General features: G+C 37.8%; 2 protein-coding genes across 2 annotated transcripts; one reads left to right on the top strand and one right to left on the bottom strand.

Moving 5' to 3' along the window:
• The first annotated feature begins 13664 nt into the window (after positions 1-13664).
• On the top strand, positions 13665-14537 carry LOC133328097 (mucin-2-like). The gene has a single exon (XM_061536640.1). It carries the CDS (start codon positions 13665-13667, stop codon positions 14535-14537), a length of 873 nt encoding a protein of 290 aa, XP_061392624.1.
• Positions 14538-19474: 4937 nt separating this feature from the next.
• LOC133328096 (nematocyst expressed protein 3-like) lies at positions 19475-20293 on the bottom strand. Its single transcript, XM_061536639.1, has one exon. The coding sequence runs from the start codon at positions 20291-20293 to the stop codon at positions 19475-19477; it is 819 nt and encodes a 272-aa protein (XP_061392623.1).
• Positions 20294-22062: the final 1769 nt, after the last annotated feature.

Below are 22062 nucleotides of genomic sequence, written 5' to 3'. Positions count from 1 at the left end.
TATATATCTTTCGATTTGCACGAAATTTGGCACAGCCTAATCATTTAGGTCTAGAATTATGTCTGCCAAGTTTCGTGAAAATCGGTCCAGATTTAGATATAGCTCCCATATATAGTTTCGTCCGATTTCATGTAAATGGTGCACCAAAGTCCCTATATATCCTTCGATTTACACGAAATTTGGCATAACGTACTGAGTTAAGCCTAGAATGATGTCTGCCAAGTTTGAGAAAATCGGTCCAGATTTAGATATAGCTCCCATATATAGTTTCGTCCGATTTCATGTAAATGGTGCACCAAAGTCACTATATATCTTTCGATTTGCACGAAATTTGGCATAACGTACTGAATTGAGCCTAAAATGATGTGTGCCAAGTTTCGAGAAAATCGGTCCACATTTAGATATAGCTCCCATATATAGTTTCGTCCGATTTCATGTAAATGGTGCACCAAAGTCGCTATATATCTTTCGATTTGCACGAAATTTGGCATAACGTACTGAATTGAGCCTAAAATGATGTGTGCCAAGTTTCGAGAAAATCGGTCCACATTTAGATATAGCTCCCATATATAGTTTCGTCAGATTTCATGTAAATGGTGCACCAAAGTCGCTATATATCTTTCGATTTGCACGAAATTTTGCATAACATACTGAACCAAGCCTAGAATGATGTGTGCCAAATTTCGTGAAAATCGGTCCAGATTTAGATATAGCTCTCATATATAGTTTCGTCCGATTTCATGTAAATGGTGCACCAAAGTCCCTATATATCCTTCGATTTACACAAAATTTGGGATAACGTACTGAATTGAGCCTAGAGTGATGTCTGCCAAGTTTCGAGAAAATAGGTCCAGATTTAGATATAGCTCCCATATATAGTTTCGTCCGATTTCATGTAAATGGTGCACCAAAGTCGCTATACATCTTTCGATTTGCACGAAATTTGGCGTAACGTTCTGAACTAAGCCTAGAATGATGTCTGCCAAGTTTCGAGAAAATCGGTCCAGATTTAGATATAGCTCCCATATATAGTTTCGTCCGATTTCATGTAAATGGTACACCAAAGTCCCTATATATCCTTCGATTTGCACGAAATTTGGCATAACGTACTGAATTGAGCCTAAAATGATGTGTGCCAAGTTTCGAGAAAATCGGTCACATTTAGATATAGCTCCCATATATAGTTTCGTCAGATTTCATGTAAATGGTGCATCAAAGTCCCTATATATCTTTCGATTTGCACGAAATTTGGCATAACGTACTGAATTAAGCTTAGAAAGATGTCTGCCAAGTTTCGAGAAAATCGGTCCACATTTAGATATAGCTCCCATATATAGTTTCGTCAGATTTCATGTAAATGGTGCACCAAAGTCGCTATATATCTTTCGATTTGCACGAAATTTTGCATAACATACTGAACCAAGCCTAGAATGATGTGTGCCAAATTTCGTGAAAATCGGTCCAGATTTAGATATAGCTCCCATATATAGTTTCGTCCGATTTCATGTAAATGGTGCACCAAAGTCGCTATATATCTTTCGATTTGCACGAAATTTGGCATAACGTACTGAATTGAGCCTAAAATGATGTGTGCCAAGTTTCGAGAAAATCGGTCCAGATTTAGATATAGCTCCCATATATAGTTTCGTCCGATTTAATGTAATGGTGCCCCAAAGTCCCTATTTATCTTTTGATTTGCACGAAATTTGGCATAACGTACTGAATTAAGCCTAGAGTGATGTCTGCCCAGTTTCGAGAAAATCGGTCCAGATTTAGATATAGCTCCCATATATAGTTTCGTCCGATTTCATGTAAATGGTGCACCAAAGTCGCTATATATCTTTCGATTTGCACGAAATTTGGCATAACGTACTGAATTGAGCCTAAAATGATGTGTGCCAAGTTTCGAGAAAATCGGTCCACATTTAGATATAGCTCTCATATATAGTTTCGTCAGATTTCATGTAAATGGTGCACCAAAGTCGCTATATATCTTTCGATTTGCACGAAATTTTGCATAACGTACTGAACTAAGCCTAGAATGATGTGTGCCAAATTTCGTGAAAATCGGTCCAGATTTAGATATAGCTCTCATATATAGTTTCGTCCGATTTCATGTAAATGGTGCACCAAAGTCCCTATATATCCTTCTATTTACACAAAATTTGGGATAACGTACTGAATTGAGCCTAGAGTGATGTCTGCCAAGTTTCGAGAAAATAGGTCCAGATTTAGATATAGCTCCCATATATAGTTTCGTCCGATTTCATGTAAATGGTGCATCAAAGTCGCTATATATCTTTCGATTTGCACGAAATTTTGCATAACGTACTGAACTAAGCCTAGAATGATGTCTGCCAAGTTTCGAGAAAATCGGTCCAGATTTAGATATAGCACCCATATATAGTTTCGTCCGATTTCATGTAAATGGTGCACCAAAGTCCCTATATATCCTTCGATTTGCACGAAATTTGGGATAACGTACTGAAGTGAGCCTAGAGTGATGTCTGTCAAGTTTAGTAAAAATCGGTCAAGATTTAGACATAGCTCCCATATATATTTTCGTCCGATTTAATGTAAATGGTGCACCAAAGGCCAGATATATCTTTCAATTTTCCCGAAATTTGGCATAGCGTACTGAATTTAGTCCAGAATGTGTGTGTATAGTTTCGTGAAAATCGGTTGAGATTTAGATATAGCTCCCTTATATTATAGATTGGTTTTTAGGAACCAATACATGGCTGATAGGAACAAAACGTACTGAAATTAGTATAACCTAACCTGTAACAACTTTCGTTGAAATCGGTTCATATTTGGATATATTTTCGCCCGATTTTAAGTAAATGGTGCATCAAACTCCTCATGTTATTCAGATTGACATAACATTTAGCACAACGTACAAAATTGAGCATAGAATTACGTAGTTGCGTTTTCTAGAAGTACAGACATAGCCCAACGGATGTCCTATTTATATTTGTTTGAAGTCGATTTACATACTTTTGTCCCATTGTAACAAACGAATGACATGTTATGGATAGATCTAGGTAGATTCACATATAGATAAGTATCACATATTTTATTTCATCCAATTTCATGTTAAGAGTACTGTTTAATATACCCATAGTGGTGAAGGGTATCATATAGTCGGCCCCGTCCGACTTTACTACTTTCCTTACTGGTTTTTAATTGGTTTTTTGACATATCTTAAAAAATATCTTTACGTCGATAAACACTAATTTTTAAATGTTATAGAGGTTTCGCCTGATTGAAACTTAATCCATTTTTCTTATAACCTAAGGTGTACAAAATTCGTTGCAGTCCACTTTCCAACATGATTCAGATTACCATTAAACTCACGCATTTAACTCGAGTTGATCTTGGCGTTAACTAGTTCTATTTTTAATTGCTTGTGAGAATTATTTTTATTATCTAAGACATCTGCAGTTACTTCTTAAGCACCAATCGCAAAAAAAGATTTCATATCAAATTCCATATTAGTTAAGAATGAATTTCCTCTGTTACTTCTATTGACTCTTGACGAGAAAAAAATACAACAAAAATCTGAGAAAAAAGCAAAACAAAAACATCAAAAACTAGAATCCACACTACAATCTTTTTGCACCAATTCAATTCCACCCAGTTGAATCTGATGGGAAAACCCGATCAATCTTCTTTGATTTCCTTGTTTTAAATTAAATGATTCTATATTTTTTCTTTCGTTCCTTTTTGTTTTTTGTTGCTGCAGACATGGCGTGTGGAAGTTTATCTTGTCTTAGTTTCATAGAAGCCGTCGTCGTCATCATCATCACTATCACCATCACCAACAACTCGTTATACAATTTATATAAAACTTCCTTAGCCTCGAGATATTCAACACCAACATCAAAAGGTTCCGTTCGAAGAACAAAGTTATTTTGTAAAGGAAGTGAAATATGTTTCGGGAATCGAAAGAGGGTGGTGGTAGGTGAGTTGAATTTGATGGTGTTGAAGTGTAAATCAAGAAGAAAGGTAGGGTTTGAAATTTTAGCGATTGGAAAATTTCGATTTCGTCCATACGTTCGGCTAGGTAGAACTTCACAGCGGTGTGGACTACTATAATGAAGACCATGCAGGGAGATTACTCTTTAGGCGAGTTATTTCCGAGATAGGAAGGTTTGTCATATGAGCCCGTGCTTCATATGACAAACGTGCTTGTCCGCAAAGTTCCATTTGTGGTCCACGGAATATGGAACCTCATGAAGGATCCTCAGTTGCTGGAGCTAGCTGCCTTCTTCAAGGTTTGTGCAGGATTCCTATAATGAAGACCATACAGGGAGATCTTTAGGCGATTTATTTTCAAGATAGAAAGGCTTGTGTCGTGGGAGCCAGTGCTTCGGTCTGGAAGGATGTTCAGCGTGGTTACCCACCGGGTTCTATTTGTGGTCCATGGAATATGGAACCTCATGATAGATCCTCCGTTGCTAGAGCTAGCTGCCTTCCTCAAGGTTTGTGTGTATGCGGTCGACTTGCTCATCATGATTGAAGGGTATAGTCGTCTTGAACTGGAAATTTGTGGTGTGCAAGCTATGCAGATTGTGCCGACCTGGAGTGACCGAGTTGGAGTGGAGGTGGCAACCGAGAAAACAGTGCATCAGCACTGAAAGGTAGGTTGACGCACAGGCGTCCTTCATTAATTTGAGCGGAGAACGCGGCGTATGGTATTCGTATTCGAGTACAGTTAAGTATTTCGGAATAACGGTATCGGAGCGGTTGAATTTCCTTCCTAACTTTGATCGGTCGTAGGAGAAGCTGACAACGGTCGTTGGGACCATCAAGCGTGTCTTGCGGACCGATTGGGGCTTGAGTAAGCATGCTGTGCGTCTCATATATGGTGGGTTGTTTGTCGCCTGTGCAACATATGGTTCGCCTACTCGACTGTCTTAGGGCAGAAGAAGCTCCTTTCGTGCCAGCGAGTCGTCATGTTAGCATGTTAGTTTGCCAGTGTGTCGTACTGTTTCCACAGAGACGTTTCAAGTGCTGCTTGGTGCCGTACCGCTTAATCTTGAGGTGAGCTCTAGGGTTTTCTGGTATAAACTTAAGCGCTTGTGGCTTTTAGTTGGATGAAGATGATTGGCTCAGGCCTTCTCATCTGATGGATGGGGATAATAGCCGGTACAGCACTATCCTTCAAGAGTGTGTTGTTGATAAGTGGAGGACTAGGTAGATGGACAGTGACAAAGGGAAGATGACGTATGAATTTATTCGTGACGCAACGTTCGTAGTGGACCGGCCAGACTTTCGCTTCGGTCTAACTACTGGTTTCTTACTGATACCCAAACATGGACCAATTTGAACGAATTTTCTGAACCTTGGGCCAAAATTTATCACTCTTGAAGGAAGATTTGATACCCAATGACAACTCGAACCATTTACATGGACCCAATTCAGTGGAAAAACTTGCCAAAATTCCCCAAAACAATCTTATAAGGGGGGCTACTCAAAATTTTAACCTTTATTGCAAATTTTTAGTAGACATACATGTTCTTAAGAGTCCATATCTTGCCTGAGACCCTGAAAAATGTTCTTTTAAAATCCACGCATTGCCTGAGACCCCGAAAAAAATGTTCTTTAAAAATCCACGCCTTGCAGGAGAACCCGAAAAAAATTTTCTTTAAAAATCCACGCATTGCCTGAGACCCCGAAAATTTTTTCTTTAAAAATCCAAGCCTTGCCTGAGACCCCGAAAATTTTTTTCTTTAAAAATCGGCGCCTTGCCTGAGACCCCGAAAAAATGTTCTTTAAAAATCCATGTCTTGCATAAAACCCCGAGAAAAATGTTCTTTAAAAATTCATGACTTGCCTGAGATCCCCCAAAAAATGTTGTTTAAAAAACTTGAGACTCCGAAAAAATGTTTTTTTTTTAAATCCTGAGACTTCGAAAAAATGTTTTTTTTTAAATCCTGAGACTTCGAAAAAATGTTTTTTTTTAAATCCTGAGACTTCGAAAAAAAATGTTTTTTTTTAAATCCACGCCTTGCCTGAGACCCTGAAAAAAATGTTTTTTAAAAATCCACGCCTTGTTTTTTAAAAATCCACGCCTAGCCCGAGACACTGAAAAAAATGTTTTTTAAAAATCCACGCCTAGCCTGAGACACTGAAAAAATGTTTTTTAAAAATCCACGCCTAGCCCGAGACACTGAAAAAATGTTTTTTAAAAATCCACGCCTAGCCCGAGACACTGAAAAAATGTTTTTTAAAAATCCACGCCTAGCCTGAGACACTGAAAAAATGTTTTTTAAAAATCCACGCCTTGCCTGAAACCCTGAAAAAATGTTTTTTTAAAATCCACGCCTTGCCTGAGACCCTGAAAAAATGTTTTTTAAAAATCCACGCCTTGCCTGAGACCCTGAAAAAATTTTTTTTTAAAATCCACGCCTTGCCTGAGACCCTGAAAAAAATGTTTTTTAAAAATCCACGCCTTGCCTGAGACCCTGAAAAAATGCTTTTTAAAAATTCACGCCTTGCCTGAAACCCTGAAAAAATGTTTTTTTAAAATCCACGCCTTGCCTGAGACCCTGAATAAAATGTTTTTTAAAAATCCACGCCTTGCCTGAGACCCTGAAAAAATGTTGTTTAAAAATCAAAGCCTTGCCTGAGACCCTGAAAAAAATGTTGTTTAAAAATCAACGCCTTGGATAGGCCTTGAAAAAATTCTTCTTTAATAAATCCACGCCTTAGATAGGCCTTGAAAAAATATTCTTTAATAAATCCACGCCTTGGATAGGCCTTGAAAAAATTCTTCTTTAATAAATCCACGCCTTGGATAGGCCTTGAAAAAAGTCTTCTTTAATAAATCCACGCCTTGGATAGGCCTTGAAAAAAGTCTTCTTTAATAAATCCACGCCTTGGATAGGCCTTGAAAAAAGTCTTCTTTAATAAATCCACGCCTTGGATAGGCCTTGAAAAAAGTCTTCTTTAATAAATCTACGCCTTGGATGGGCCTTGAAAAACTTCTTTTTTAATAAATCCATGCCTATGGATAGGCCTTGAAAAAAGTCTTCTTTAATAAATCCACGCCTTGGATAGGCCTTGAAAAAAGTCTTCTTTAATAAATCCACGCCATGGATAGGCCTGGAAAAAAGTCTTCTTTAATAAATCCACGCCTTGCATAGGCCTTGAAAAAAGTCTTCTTTAATAAATCCACGCCTTGGATAGGCCTTGAAAAAATTCTTCTTTAATAAATCCACGCCTTGGATAGGCCTTGAAAAAATTCTTCTTTAATAAATCCACGCCTTGGATAGGCCTTGAAAAAATTCTTCTTTAATAAATCCACGCCTTGGATAGGCCTTGAAAAAAATCTTCTTTAATAAATCCACTCCTCAGTTGGCCCTTGAAAAATATTCTTTAATAAATCCACGCCTCAGTTGGCCCTTGAAAAATATTCTTTAATAAATCCACTCCTAAGATGGGCCTTGAAAAAATTCTTCTTTAATAAATCCACGCCTTGGATAGGCCTTGAAAAAAGTCTTCTTTAATAAATCTACGCCTTGGATGGGCCTTGAAAAACTTCTTTTTTAATAAATCCATGCCTATGGATAGGCCTTGAAAAAAGTCTTCTTTAATAAATCCACGCCTTGGATAGGCCTTGAAAAAAGTCTTCTTTAATAAATCCACGCCATGGATAGGCCTGGAAAAAAGTCTTCTTTAATAAATCCACGCCTTGCATAGGCCTTGAAAAAAGTCTTCTTTAATAAATCCACGCCTTGGATAGGCCTTGAAAAAATTCTTCTTTAATAAATCCACGCCTTGGATAGGCCTTGAAAAAATTCTTCTTTAATAAATCCACGCCTTGGATAGGCCTTGAAAAAATTCTTCTTTAATAAATCCACGCCTTGGATAGGCCTTGAAAAAAGTCTTCTTTAATAAATCCACTCCTTAGATAGGCCTTGGAAAATATTTTTTATAAATCCAAGCTTCAAATAGCCCTTTTTCATAATCTTTGAAAAAATATTTTTTAAAAATTTACTTCTATTTTAGACTATGAAAAATATTGTTGACCCTGCTTTAAATTACTGAAATTTGTTTATCTGTGATACATGTGATAGCTTTTACTTTTTCTCCACCCAATTACCACCACTAGGTGAAGCCACAATAGAGTTTTCACTGGATGTACTTAAAATATACTCCCATGGTTACACCAAAAATAAAATACACCTCATTGACTGACTGTTCAACGACTTCTTCATTACGATGATGAAGAAGTCGTCTTCATCATCATCACCAAGTGAACTATCACCACAAATAAATGCTGAGAGTTATTTTTGGAAATACCTTCGCCATCGTCTTCTTCTGTGGAATTTCTGTTTAATCTGTAGCTGTTTTTTTATGGATGGGGACCGCTGCGGTTGAATGATTGCATGTCATGCCAAGATTATACCAAAGAGGAGGTGTTGGCATAAATAATGCCCCCTGGATACCAATACTGGTGGTCGCTGGTGGTGGAGGTTTCATGATTACTTCGCTGTTATTCATATCCATAATTGATATTGCCTTTCGTTTTCGTTTTGATTCAGTCATTCATTCACCCATTCGGCCATTCATTGTGTGTGGCTGATTTATTCATCTATTCGTTCATTCATCAATTCCATCGTTGGTTGGTTTTCTTGATCAATAATTGTTGGTATGCTTTGGGCCTGACTTTCTTGTCAGCTCAAAATCGGAAATTGTTGGCCATCATCATTGTCACACATATATGTGGTAGTCATAGTTGTCAAGGTTGTTGTGACTTTTTTGTCAGAAGGTGGAGGGAAGGATGGAGGTAGAGAAGTCGGGATAGAAAAACAAAATGAATAAAATTTTTGTGGTTACTTTGCATGCGGTTTTTGTTACTGGTTGCCTCATACGATTATTGTGGGAAATAAATAATAAGATTGATTTTTTTTAATTTTAATTCAAAATACTTTGGAAAATTAACAAACATTGTTGCAATATGTTATTTTATATTTAATTTTTATTATTTTTTTTTTAACAAGCATAAGCGTAGACTTTTTAAAGAATATTACTTCAAGGACCATGATTAAAAATTACATTAAATAAAACTCAAAAATGAGTGAATTTTTTAAGCCGCACCAACAAAAATGGAGACAAGACGATATGTGCCAACTATATAGGAATTAGTCTTCTTCCCATCGCATATAAAGTGCTATCCAGCGTACTGTGTGAACGACTGAAGCCAATGGTCAATGACATTATTGGATAATACCAATGCAGCTTCAGGCCTGGCAAATCCACCATTGACCAGATTTTCATACTGCGCCAAATCCTGGAATAGACCTACGAAAAATACATGACATTTCACCTATAAAGCCACATTCGACAGACCTAGGTGTTCAAAGCCATGTCTGCGTTCGGCCTGCAGTTAAAGTCGGAAAGCACCTCTCAGAGTCCTTTAATACAGAAGGAGGATTCAGGCAATGTGATAGTTTGTCGTGTGACCTGTTTAACATCCTGTTTGAAAGGTCATACCAGATGCAAATGTGATCAAAAATGTCACTCTGTACACCAAACAGCACATATTACTCGCCTACGCCACCGACATCGACATAATGGGTCGAACTTTATGAGCGGTAACAGCCGCTTGAACGAATTAAGTTCGACCTTTGAACGAATTAAGAAGGAGTGGAACAGACAGTAAATGGCGAGAAGACTCAGCTGATGGTATCAACGCGCAAGACGTCCAGTAGACTCGAACTAGCTGTGAAATTTGGAAACTACAACTTCGAGGTATACCTCGGTACCGCTGTAAACAAATCTAATAACATCAGATTTGAAATCCGGAGGAGAATAGTGTTGGCCAAAAGATGCTACTATGATCTGAGTAAGCAGTAAAAGAACAAGGCCACCTCCCGCCAGACCAAACTCACACTCTACATGGGTACTTGTGCAAGCAGATGAGGCCGCTGTTGAAATGTATGGGAGAAATATTCTCCGAATGATCTATTGGAGACCTGCGTCGACGGTGAATATCGCCACCGAATGAACCATTAGTTGTACCATCTATTCTCGGACACCGACATAGTCAGACGTATCGAACTGCAGCGACCACGTTAGCTAGGTTATTTTGTGCAAATGGGTGAGGATGCCCCAGCTCAAAAGGCATACAAAAGCGAGCCAACTGATGGTTCACGTAGAAGAGGAAGGTCACGAAGTCGATAAAAAGATCTAGTGGAAGGCAACATCTCGCAACATGGTCTATCAAATTGGATGAGCTGGACAGAAGCCGGATCGCCTATAAATCTTGTTATACCCTTGTGCATATGTTTGTAACAGGCAAAAGGAAGCAAGATAGACAAATGGTTCCTTTTGAGAATATTCATAGAATCACTCTCTGAGTCGATTTATGCATGTCCGTCCATCCATCCGTCGCATTTATGATCCGATTTGCATGAAATTTGGCACATCTAATTTATTTGGCCCAATGACGAAACCTACCGAAATTGGGAAAAATCGGTTCAGATTTAGATATTTATCCGATTTAATGTGAATGGCGCACTAAACTCCGATTCGATTTGCACGAAATTTGGTACAGTGACTAAATTAAGACCACAATGATGTGTAAAATGTGAAAATCGGTTCAGATTTAGATATTGCTCCCATACTCATTTTCGTCCGATTTTAGGTAAATAGTGCAAGAAAGCCCCTACATTTCTTTCGATTTGCACGAAATTTATCATAGCGTACTGAACTGAGTCCAGAATGATATGTGCTAAGAATCGTGAAAATCGATTTAGATTTCGATATAGGTCTAATTATATTTTCGTCCGATTTAATGTTAATGGAACACCAATGCCCCTGTTTTTCTTTCGATTTGCACGAAATTTGGCATAGAGTATTGAATTGAGTCTAGAATGATGTCTGCTACGCTTCGTGAAAATCGGTTCAAATTTAGATATGTCTACCGTATATATTTTCGTCCGATTTTATGTAAATGGTTCACCAAAGAGTCAAATGTTAGGCCGATCGGCACGAAATATTGCACAACATACTGTCAATACGAAGTTAGTATAGCCTAATGTGTACCAAGTTTTATTGATATCGGTTCAGATTTAGATGCAGCTCCCATATAATGATCTGCTGTCCAATTTGGATCAAATTGTGCACAGTTTATAACATTTTGTTCCATTGTGCAAAACTACCCTAAATCTATCCTAATGAAATGAAAATGTGTATAGGTGAGTAAGGATTGATTTAAGTCGGTTCACATATAAATACAGATCTCATATTTCATTTAATTCAATTTCATCTCAAAAGTCGTTTAAAAATGTGACGTCTGTTACGATGCATCTTCTAAATATACCCAAAGTGGTAACGGTTATGAAATAGTCGGCCCCGTCCGACTTTACTACTTTCCTTACTGGTTTTTATACCCTTCACCACACTGTGGTACAGGGTATTATGTCTTTGTGCATATGTTTGTAACAGGCAAAAATAATCGAGATAGACCCATGGTTCCTTTTGAGAATATGCATAGAATCACTTTCTAAGTCGATTTATGCATGTCCGTCCGTCTGTCTGTCTGTATGTCTGTACATGTTAAATTGTAAACAAAGTACAGGTCGCATTTATGATCCAAATGGGACGAAATTTGGAACAGCTCATTTAATTGGCCCAAGAACGAACCCTATTGAAATTGGGAAAAATCGGTTCAGATTTAGATACAGCTCCCATATATATATTTTACCGATTTAATGTAAACGGTCCCTATATATTACTCGATTTGCACGAAATTTGGTACAGCCTAATCATTTAGGTCTAGAATGATATGTGCCAAGTTTCGTGAAAATCGGTATAGATTTAGATATAGCTCCCATATATAGTTTCGTCCGATTTCATGTAAATGGTGCACCAAAGTCCCTATATATCTTTCGATTTGCACCAAATTTGGTATAACGTACTGAATTGATCCTAGAATTATGTCTGCCAAGTTTCGTGAAAATCGGTCCACATTAAGATATAGCTCCCATATATAGTTTCGTCGGATTTCATGTAAATGGTGCCCCAAAGTCCCCATATGTCTTTCGATTTGCACGAAATTTGACATATCGTACTGAATTAAGCCTAGAGTGATGTCTGCCAAGTTTCAAGAAAATCGGTCCAGATTTAGATATAACTCCCATATATAGTTTCGTCCGATTTCATGTAAATGTTGCCCCCAAAGTCCCTATATATCTTTCGATTTGCACGAAATTTAGCATAACGTACTGAATTGAACCTAGAATGATGTCTGCCAAGTTTCGTGAAAATCGGTCCTGATTTAGATATAGCTCCCATATATAGTTTCGTCCGATTTCATATAAATAGTGCATCAAAGACCCTATATATCCTTCGATTTGCACGAAATTTGGCATAACGTACTGAAATGAGCCTAGAGTGATGTCTGCCAAGTTTCGAGAAAATCGGTACTGATTTCGATATAGCTCACATATATAGTTTCGTCCGATTTCATGTAAATGGTGCACCAAAGTCGCTATATATCTTTCGATTTGCACGAAATTTGGCATAACGTACTGAATTGAGCCTAGAGTGATATCTGCCTTGTTTCGTGAAAATGGGTTCAGATTTAGATATAGCTCCCTTTTAATTTAGATTGATTTTAAGTAATTGACGCACCAAGGAACCAATATGCTGGTAGGAACAAAACGTTCTGAAATTAGTATGACCTAACCAGTGACAAGTTTGTTTGAAATCGCTTAATATTTGGATAGAGCTTCCATATATATTTTTTTGCCTGATTTCAAGTAAATTGGGCATCAAACTAATCATGTTAGTCAGATTGACATCAAATTTTGCACAACTTACAAAATTGAGCATAGAATTACGTAGTTGGGTTTTGTAGAAGTACAGACATAGCCCAACAGATGACCTATTTTTATTTGTTTGAAGTCGATTTACATACTTTATGGATAGATCTAGGTAGATTCACATGTAGATAAATATCACATATTTTATTTCATCCAATTTCATGTTAAGAGTCCTGTTTAATATACCCATAGTGGTGAAGGGTATCATATAGTCGGCCCCGTCCGACTTTACTACTTTCCTTACTGGTTTTTAAATTTATAAACAGTCTTTGTAGTTCAGTAGACCTTTTAACCTTTAATATTTATAATTGGTTCGGAACCTTATATGGATTATTTAACCTAGTTGGAAAATTCGAACCTAAAACATATGGAATATGATTTGCAAACCCTAATCCATCAAACAGCTATATGAGAATTTGGACCTACCATGAATATTTTCTGAGAGGAAGTTTTACAGCCAAATATTTTACAGACAAATATTGAAAATACCGCTTATACGTTCAAAATACTGAAAATTGGATGTTACCTATCTATGTTTTTAACAATTTAATCCAAACACAAAATAAACCTCCCACCAAAAAATTATAAAAAAACAGCTGTTAGGTTACCTTACCCATTCATCTCATTGACCCAATTCTAGTCTGTTTGAACAAATGCATTTGTGTGAACAAACGGAACTTCTATACCCCAAAGAACAACTTACAAAAATTTCCTAATTTTCGTATTGCCATCACTATATAAACCTTCGAAAATTCCGATAACAACATCAAATTCATTTGATAACTCCTCAAAGCATCTGACTCGCGAAGACAGGGAGTTCCAAACATGAAATTAACATTTCTTGTGCTGTGTGTAGCCCTTTTGGGTTCTAATGCCGTGGTCAATGGCTTCTTCTTTGGTGGCAAAGGTGGTGCCAATGGTGGCGGCGGTTTTGCTGCCAAACTTTGTGCCATGGGTAAGACCCAATTCTGTACCACCGCACCAACTGTTGCCCCTACCACCACTACAACGACAACAGCACCCACTGCACCGACCACGCCAACAACTCCAACCACCACAGGCACTGGTACAGGTACAGCACCAACTAATACGGCTACTACAACATCAACTGGTGCTGGAACTTCACCCACTGGTACAGGTACTGCACCTACTGGCAGTGGTACTTCACCCACTGGAAGCGGTGGTGCTACACCAACCGCAACAGCCACGGCGACAGCTACTGCCACTGCTCCAGCCCCAACAGCTCCAGCACCAACCTCACCACCGGCCGCAACAGCACCAGCACCCACAGCTTCGGCACCAGCACCCACAGCTACAGCGCCATCGCCAGCACCAACAGCTACAGCACCAGCACCAGCCCCAACAGGTACAGCCCCAGCACCAACAGCCCCATCACCAACTCCCCGTGCCTTGGCTCTGGATGAAATTGAGGAGAATGAAATTGAAGCCGCCTCCCTTGATGAGGATGAGAATGCTCTGGTCGATGATGAAGATGATGAGGGAGAACGTGCTCGCCGCCGTCGTCGTATGCGTCGTACTCGCCGTCGCCAAAGACGTAATCGTCGTAACCGTCGCAAGAAGGCAGCTCATCGTAACCGCAAAATCCGCCGCAATCGCAGGCTACGCCGCCAACGTAAAAATCGTGCTGTGAGACGTCGTCGCATTACCCGTCGCCGCAGGAAGAACAGGAGTGGTTAAGGGAATGAAATTTGAACAAAGATCGATTTTCAAGGATTTGGTATAAAACTCAATGATTTAATAAAACAATTAGAAATATTTCCAAATAAATTTAATTTGTTTTATTGCTGAGTAGTGGAGGGTTGAAACGTAAGGGTTTTCTCTATCATACAAAACCGTGATTCTTTCTAATCTTTCAGATGATGTGATTCTAGAGTGCGGAGGAATTTCTTATATATTACCATCAATGGAGGGTCTTAGGCAACTATGAGGGAAAAATTATAGGACTTCTGTTGAGGAAAAACTTTCAGCCAGTAATGTAACAATAGATGTTGTGAATCTAATTTTCCTATATACCACCTTTATAAGGCCTGTAGGTTACCCTCGAGAGTCAATTATGTAAATAAAGACAAACAGTGGAAGGTCCTTATGTCTATAAAGAACCTTCAGCTGGCTTTAAAACCATGGGCAATTATTATGAATTATTTTCTCCCTATAGAGGACTTTTCAACTATAGATGTCCTGTATAGGGCATTCGGCCCGTAAAGACTTACCGCAGGTTTCATAGTACAAATTTTAAAAATCTTTTAGACTGTAAAAATTATTTTCTGCGTCGTAGATCCATCCATAATAGGTATAGATGAGTATCTTCTCAGAGGACCATCCCATCCATGCAAAAGGCGTGGATTTTTTAAATGAATATTTTTTCAGAGAACCATCTAGGCGTGGATTTTTAAATGAATATTTTTTCAGAGAACCATCTAGGCGTGGATTTTTAAATGAACATTTAGTTGCCACTGATAGTAAACAGCTTACCCTGCAGTTGCAACTTCTTGACAGATTTAACCTCCTTCATTCGGTTAGCTATAAGCGGAAATAACAACATTCATAGCACAGATGTGTCAGGCAGCAACAGCACAGCTTCCTTAGTAACTTGGTCAATATCAGAGGCGAAACAGGATACGATATGGAATCTAAGCAGACGAAAAAGAAGAAAACTAAATAAAAATGGGAATCAGTCAAAAATATAAAGGCGTCAACAACTTTAATAAAATTTCATGACATCTGTCCAATATGTCATTGCAACTGTGGCATATATTGCCACAACATTTTTAAGCCAACATCCTAGCGGAACGAAAAATAATAAATTCAAAAAAATAAGACATGATCTCAAAAAAATATTCCTTGAAAAAATTCTTCTTTAATAAATCCATGCCTTGGATAGGCCTTGGAAAATGAATCTTTAATAAATCCACGCCTTGGATAGGCCTTGAAAAAAGTCTTCTTTAAAAAATCCACGCCTTGGATAGACCTTGAAAAAGTCTTCTTTAATAAATCCACGCCTTGGATAGGCCTGGAAAAAAGTCTTCTTTAATAAATCCACGCCTTGGATAGGCCTTGAAAAAGTCTTCTTTAATAAATCCACGCCCTGGATAGGCCTTGAAAAAGGACTTCTTTAATAAATCCACGCCCTGGATAGGCCTTGAAAAAGGACTTCTTTAATATATCCACGCCTTGGATAGGTCTTGAAAAAAGTCTTCTTTAATAAATCCACGCCTTGAAAAAAGTCTTCTTTAATAAATCCACGCCTTGAAAAAAGTCTTCTTTAATAAATCCACGCCTTGAAAAAAGTCTTCTTTAATAAATCCACGCCTTGAAAAAATATTCTTTAATAAATCCACGCCTTGAAAAAATATTCTTTAATAAATCCACGCCTTGAAAAAAGTCTTCTTTAATAAATCCACGCCTTGAAAAAAGTCTTCTTTAATAAATCCACGCCTTGAAAAAAGTCTTCTTTAATAAATCCACGCCTTGAAAAAAGTCTTCTTTAATAAATCCACGCCTTGAAAAAAGTCTTCTTTGATAAATCCACGCCTTGAAAAAAGTCTTCTTTAATAAATCCACGCCTTGAAAAAAGTCTTCTTTGATAAATCCACGCCTTGGTTAGGCCTTGAAAAAACTCTTCTTTAATAAATCCACCCCTTGGATAGGCCTTAAAAAAGCCTTCTTTAATAAATCCACGTCTTGGATAGGCCTTTGAAAAAAGTCTTCTTTAAAAAAACCACTCCTTGTATAGGCCTTGAAAAAAGTCTACTTTAATATATGCAAAAGTTTCTATTTTGATATGATTTGAATTGTAACTTAGTTTATTTTGCTTTTTACCATAAAAAAGGGAATATACCTATTTTTTGCCAAAATACCTCTTCTAAATGAGATGTTATCCAAGGCAACATAATAATACTAAAACCAATTTAAATTACAGACAAACAAAAGAAATTAACTAAGTTAACATTAAGCTGCTTACAATTGCTATTACACACAGCCACACATGCACACTTCGGTTGAGGCCACATTGGAGCCACCTCTTGTATGAACAACATAATAAAATGATCGGATCGCATCGGATTGGTATCTGCGCCCGGTATGGAGTGTGTTCTCAGAACTAATTGTTGTTTTATTAGCGTTACATGTAATTACACACACACGCACAGCCACAACAGCAGATATCGACCCATTTTGTAATGATCTATTTTCTCTGGTATAATATTTAGATTAATGTTTATTTGATTAGAATTAACAGAAATAACATTTTACCACATGCGGTAGAATATTCGGAGAAAGTTCGAAATTTCTACATGTGTTGTTTGTGTGTGGATGTGTACTCAGCTGGAGATTTTTCCATTGAACATATCGAATTCATTGATGAATTACAAGGGTTTGGTGTAACAGAGGACGGGAGAGCACAGGGCCTATCAGAGGCGTACATTTTTTTAGGAATATTTTTTCGAGGCTTATCCAAGGCGTGGATTTATTAAACAAGACTTTTTTGAAGGTTTATCCAAGGCGTGAATTTATTAAAGAAGACTTTTTTCAATGCCTATCCAAGGCGTGGACTTATTAAAGAAGACTTTTTCAAGGCCTATCCAAGGCGTAGATTTATCCAAGGATGGATTTATCCAAGGGGTGGATTTATCCAAGGCGTGGATTTATTAAACAGACTTTTTTCAAGGCCTATCCACGCCTTGGAGGATTTATTAAAGAAGACTTTTTTCAAGGCCTATCCACGCCTTGGAGGATTTATTAAAGAAGACTTTTTCAAGACCTATCCAAGGCGTGGATTTATAAAAGAATATTTTTTCAAGGCATATCCAAGGCGTGGATTTATTAAAGAAGACTTTTTTCAAGGCCTATCCAAGGCGTGGATTTATTAACGAAGACTTTTTCAAGGCTTAGCCAAGGCGTGGATTTATTAAAGAAGACTTTTTTCAAGGCCTATCCAAGGCGTGGATTTATTAAAGAAGAATTTTCGTTCTTTTTCAATATTAAGCACCAGTTCAATATTGTCCTGCTGTGATCCGGGCTTAAACATGTTTTTGCAATATAAGCCACAGTTGTCATGACATATTGGACAGATGTCATGAAATTGTATTAATGTTGTTGACGTCTTTATATTTTTGTCTGATTCCCTTTTTATTTAGTTTTATTTTTTCGTCTGCTTAGATTCCATATCGTATCCTGTCTCGCCTCTGATATTGACCAAGTTACTAAGGAAGCTGTACTGTTGCTGCCTGACACATCTGTGCTATGGATGTTGTTATTTTCGCTGATAGCTAAACGAATGAAGGAGATTGAATCTGTCAAGAAGTTGCAACTGCAGGGTAAGCTGTTTACTATCATTGGCAACTTTTTAAACTGTATATAAGTAAGGAAGGTTGTTGATGATCCTCTGAAAAAATATTCATTAAAAAAATCCACGCCTCAAATAGACCTCTGAAAAATATTAATTTAAAAAAACCACGCCTCAGATAGACCCCTGAAAAAATATTCATTTAAAAATTCCACGCCTCAAATAGACCTCTGAAAAATATTAATTTAAAAAAACCACGCCTCAGATAGACCCCTGAAAAAATATTCATTTAAAAATTCCACGCCTCAAATAGACCTCTGAAAAATATTAATTTAAAAAAAAACCACGCCTCAGATAGACCTTTGGAAAAATATTCATTTAAAAAATCCACGCCTCAGATGGACCTCTGAAAAGATATTCGTTTAAAAAATCCACGCCTCAGATAGACCTCTGAAAAAATAATCATTTAAAAAATCCACGCCTCAGATAGACCTCTAAAAAAAATATTCATCTAAAAAATTCACGCCTCAGATAGACCTCTGAAAAAAATATTCATCTAAAAAATTCACGCCTGGATGGTCCTCTTAAAAATATTCATTTAAAAAATCCACGCCTCAGATAGACCTGTGACAAAATGGTCATTTAAAAAATCTACACCTATTGTCTGGATGGTCCTCCGAAAAAATATGCATCTATACCTATTACGGATGGATCTGCGACTAAGAAAATAATTTTTACAATCGAAAATACTTTTAAAATTTCTACTATGAAACCTGCCTCTAAGATAAGTCTTAACGGTCCTTCTACAGGACTTCTATAGTTGAAAAGTCCTCTGTATGAAAAAAATAATTAATAATAATTGCCCATGGAGTAACAGCCAGCTGAAGGTTCTTTATAGACATAAGCACCTTCCATTGGTTATCTATATTTACAAGATCTCTCGAGGGTAACCTACAAACGTACAGGCCTTGGGAAGTTGGTATATAGGTAATTGAATTCACAGCATCTAATCATACACCACTTGCTGAAAGTTCTTTCACAACAGAAGTCCTATACTTTTTACCTCGAATATGCCTACGACACTCCATTCATGGTAGTCTATAAGAAATTTCTCCGCATTCTAGAATCACATCATCTGAAAGATTATCAAAAATATTTCCTTAGGAAGCATCCAGTTTTTATATAATAGGAAAGCCCTTACGTTCCCACCCTCCACTACTCAGCAATAAAACCACATCAATTTATTTGGAAATATTTCTAACTATTTTATTAAATCATTGAGTTTTATAACAAATCCTTGAAAATCGCTCTTTGCTTAAATTGGAATTACTTAACCACTCCTGTTCTTCCTGCGGTGACGGGTAATGCGACGACGTCTCACAGCACGATTTTTACGCTGGCGGCGTAGCCTTCGATTGCGTCGGATTTTGCGATTACGACGAGCTGCCTTGTTGCGACGGTTACGACGATTACGTCTTTGGCGACGGCGAGTACGGCGCATACGACGACGGCGGCGAGCACGTTCTCCCTCATCATCTTCATCATCGGCCAGAGCATTTTCATCCTCATCAACGGAGGCGGCTTCAATTTCATTCTCCTCAATTTCATCCAGAGCCAAGGCACGGGGAGTTGGTGATGGGGCTGTTGGTGCTGGGGCTGTACCTGTTGGGGCAGGTGCTGGAGCTGTAGCTGTTGGTGCTGGCGATGGCGCTGTAGCTGTGGGTGCTGGTGCTGTTGCGGCAGGTGGTGAGGTTGGTGCTGGTGCAGGGGCTGTTGGGGAAGTAGCTGGTGGTGTGGCACCACCACTTCCAGTAGGAGAAGTAGCAGGAGGTGTAGTACCACCACCTCCAGCAGTGGGTGAAGTACCACTGCCAGTAGGTGCAGTACCTGTACCAGTGGGTGAAGTTCCAGCACCAGTGGAAGTTGTAGTACCAGTAGCAGTTGGTGCTGTACCAGTGCCAGTGCCTGTGGTTGTTGGAGTTGTTGGTGTGGTTGGTGCAGTGGGTGCTGTTGTCGTTGTAGTGGTGGTAGGAGCGACAGTGGGTGCGGTGGTACAAAATTGGGTCTTACCCATGGCACAAAGTTTGGCAGCAAAACCGCCGCCACCATTGGCACCACCTTTGCCACCAAAGAAAAAACCATTCACCATGGCATTTGAACCCAAACAATTTGGAGAATGTTTGTAAGTTGTTCTTTGGGGTATTGAGGTTGGGTTTGTTTCCTCAACTGCAACTGTTCAAATAGAATAGAAGTGGGTCGATGAGATGATGGTGAGGGTAAGCTGACAGCAGTTTTATGTTCGAAGAATTTTTGTTGGGGGATTCATTTCATAATTCATTATTTTCTTCAATAAATCCACGCCTTGATGGTCCCTAACATAATTTTCTTTAATAAATCCACGCCTTGATGATCCCTAACATAATTTCCCTTAATAAATGCCAACTTGATGGAACTTAGAATAACTTTCCTAATTAAATCGATACATCTTCTTTATTAAAAAATTTCCATATTAGGGGATTAGCCCAAAAAGGGAAATTTGGGCTATTAAAGTCCGCATAGAAGTCGATTTTGTTTTGAATGGTTACCTCCTTTTCATGGATGGTATCAAATGTTCGGTCCAGCCGAACATAGTAAGTGACATTTCACTTATTACCTCTATTCAATAAGCAATCGAAGTAAAAGTGTGAAATATTTTTAAAAACTTCTTCATTGGTAGTTCATCTGCCTCCGGCCTCTTTACGGCGTTTGTGGTTTGTGGTCGGCATGCATTTTTTTCTCGCGCTAATTTGAAATTGTTAAATGAAAGTTAGATGTGTAGATATGAGTGTCTATGTGTGGTTATGGTGAATTTGATTATTGACCTCATATGGCTAGACGTTGATATTTAGATGGAAATCCTATTTTTTCCGTATTTTCATTGGGATATTCGAAAAATAAAATTAGCTCAAAATGGACGTATAATCCGTTTCTAATTTTATTCTGAATTCCAGCTAAATTTTAAAATTACTCTGAACATCATTCCATGTTATGTGAATGATGTCATGTGGCTGTTATATTGACCCCTGGTCAATTGCAACACCATTTGTCGACGCCAGCGCCCACAATATTTTTCATTACCAGTTGAAAAGAGACGCTTGCCGATTTTCCACTGGAGACAATCATGCTGCGGATCAAGTGTTCGAACAATTTATTGGAAAACAGAATTTAATTTCGTATCAGAATTTATTGAAGTTTATAGAAAAATTCACAGAATCTCCACCTACTAGGCTTGAGGGTGTCGGACATCCGCAATGGCATACTTGTGTGTGGACACCATATGCAACTCAGCCAAGTCACATCAAACATTGCCGTTAAGTTGTCTTTAAACAGTCTACAAAAAATTAATATTTATTTCATTTGTATTTAGTGTGGTAAGTAAATGCTTGAACTGAATTTATTGTGGCATAAATCCACGCCTTCGGAATTCTGTGAAAAATTTTCTTTAAAAATCCACGCCTAGGGATTTAAAACAAAATAGATTCTGTATTAAATCCACGCGTGTTCACTTGAAAAATCTTTCTTGTTATAAAAAAATAAAAATCAATTTAAAAAGTTAATTCCCTAGGGCTCCATTGATGACCACCACTAGGAAATTATGTTCGATTTAGATTTATAATTCTTTAAGGTTGACCACGCCTTGGAAGACCTTATTATAATAAATGTCTTTAATAAATCCACGCCTTGTGGATCCTTGATATTATGGTCTTAGCATTAAAAATCCAAAAATCGTTGGATTTGAATTAATAGTCTTTAATAAATCCACGCCTGGTTGGCCCTTGAAAAATATTGTTTACTACCTGCACGCCTCAGTTGGCTCTTGAATAATTTTCTTTAATAAATCCACGCCTTATAATAAAATGAAAACTATACAAATACAAC

This window comes from Musca vetustissima, unplaced genomic scaffold (assembly GCF_032173495.1).
Source record: "Musca vetustissima isolate MV318-11 ecotype Yass unplaced genomic scaffold, APGP_CSIRO_Mvet_v1 utg205163, whole genome shotgun sequence".
Taxonomy (NCBI): Eukaryota; Metazoa; Arthropoda; class Insecta; order Diptera; family Muscidae; genus Musca; species Musca vetustissima.
Note: the sequence above shows the minus strand (reverse complement) of the source record. Positions and strands in the feature narration are given on the sequence as shown.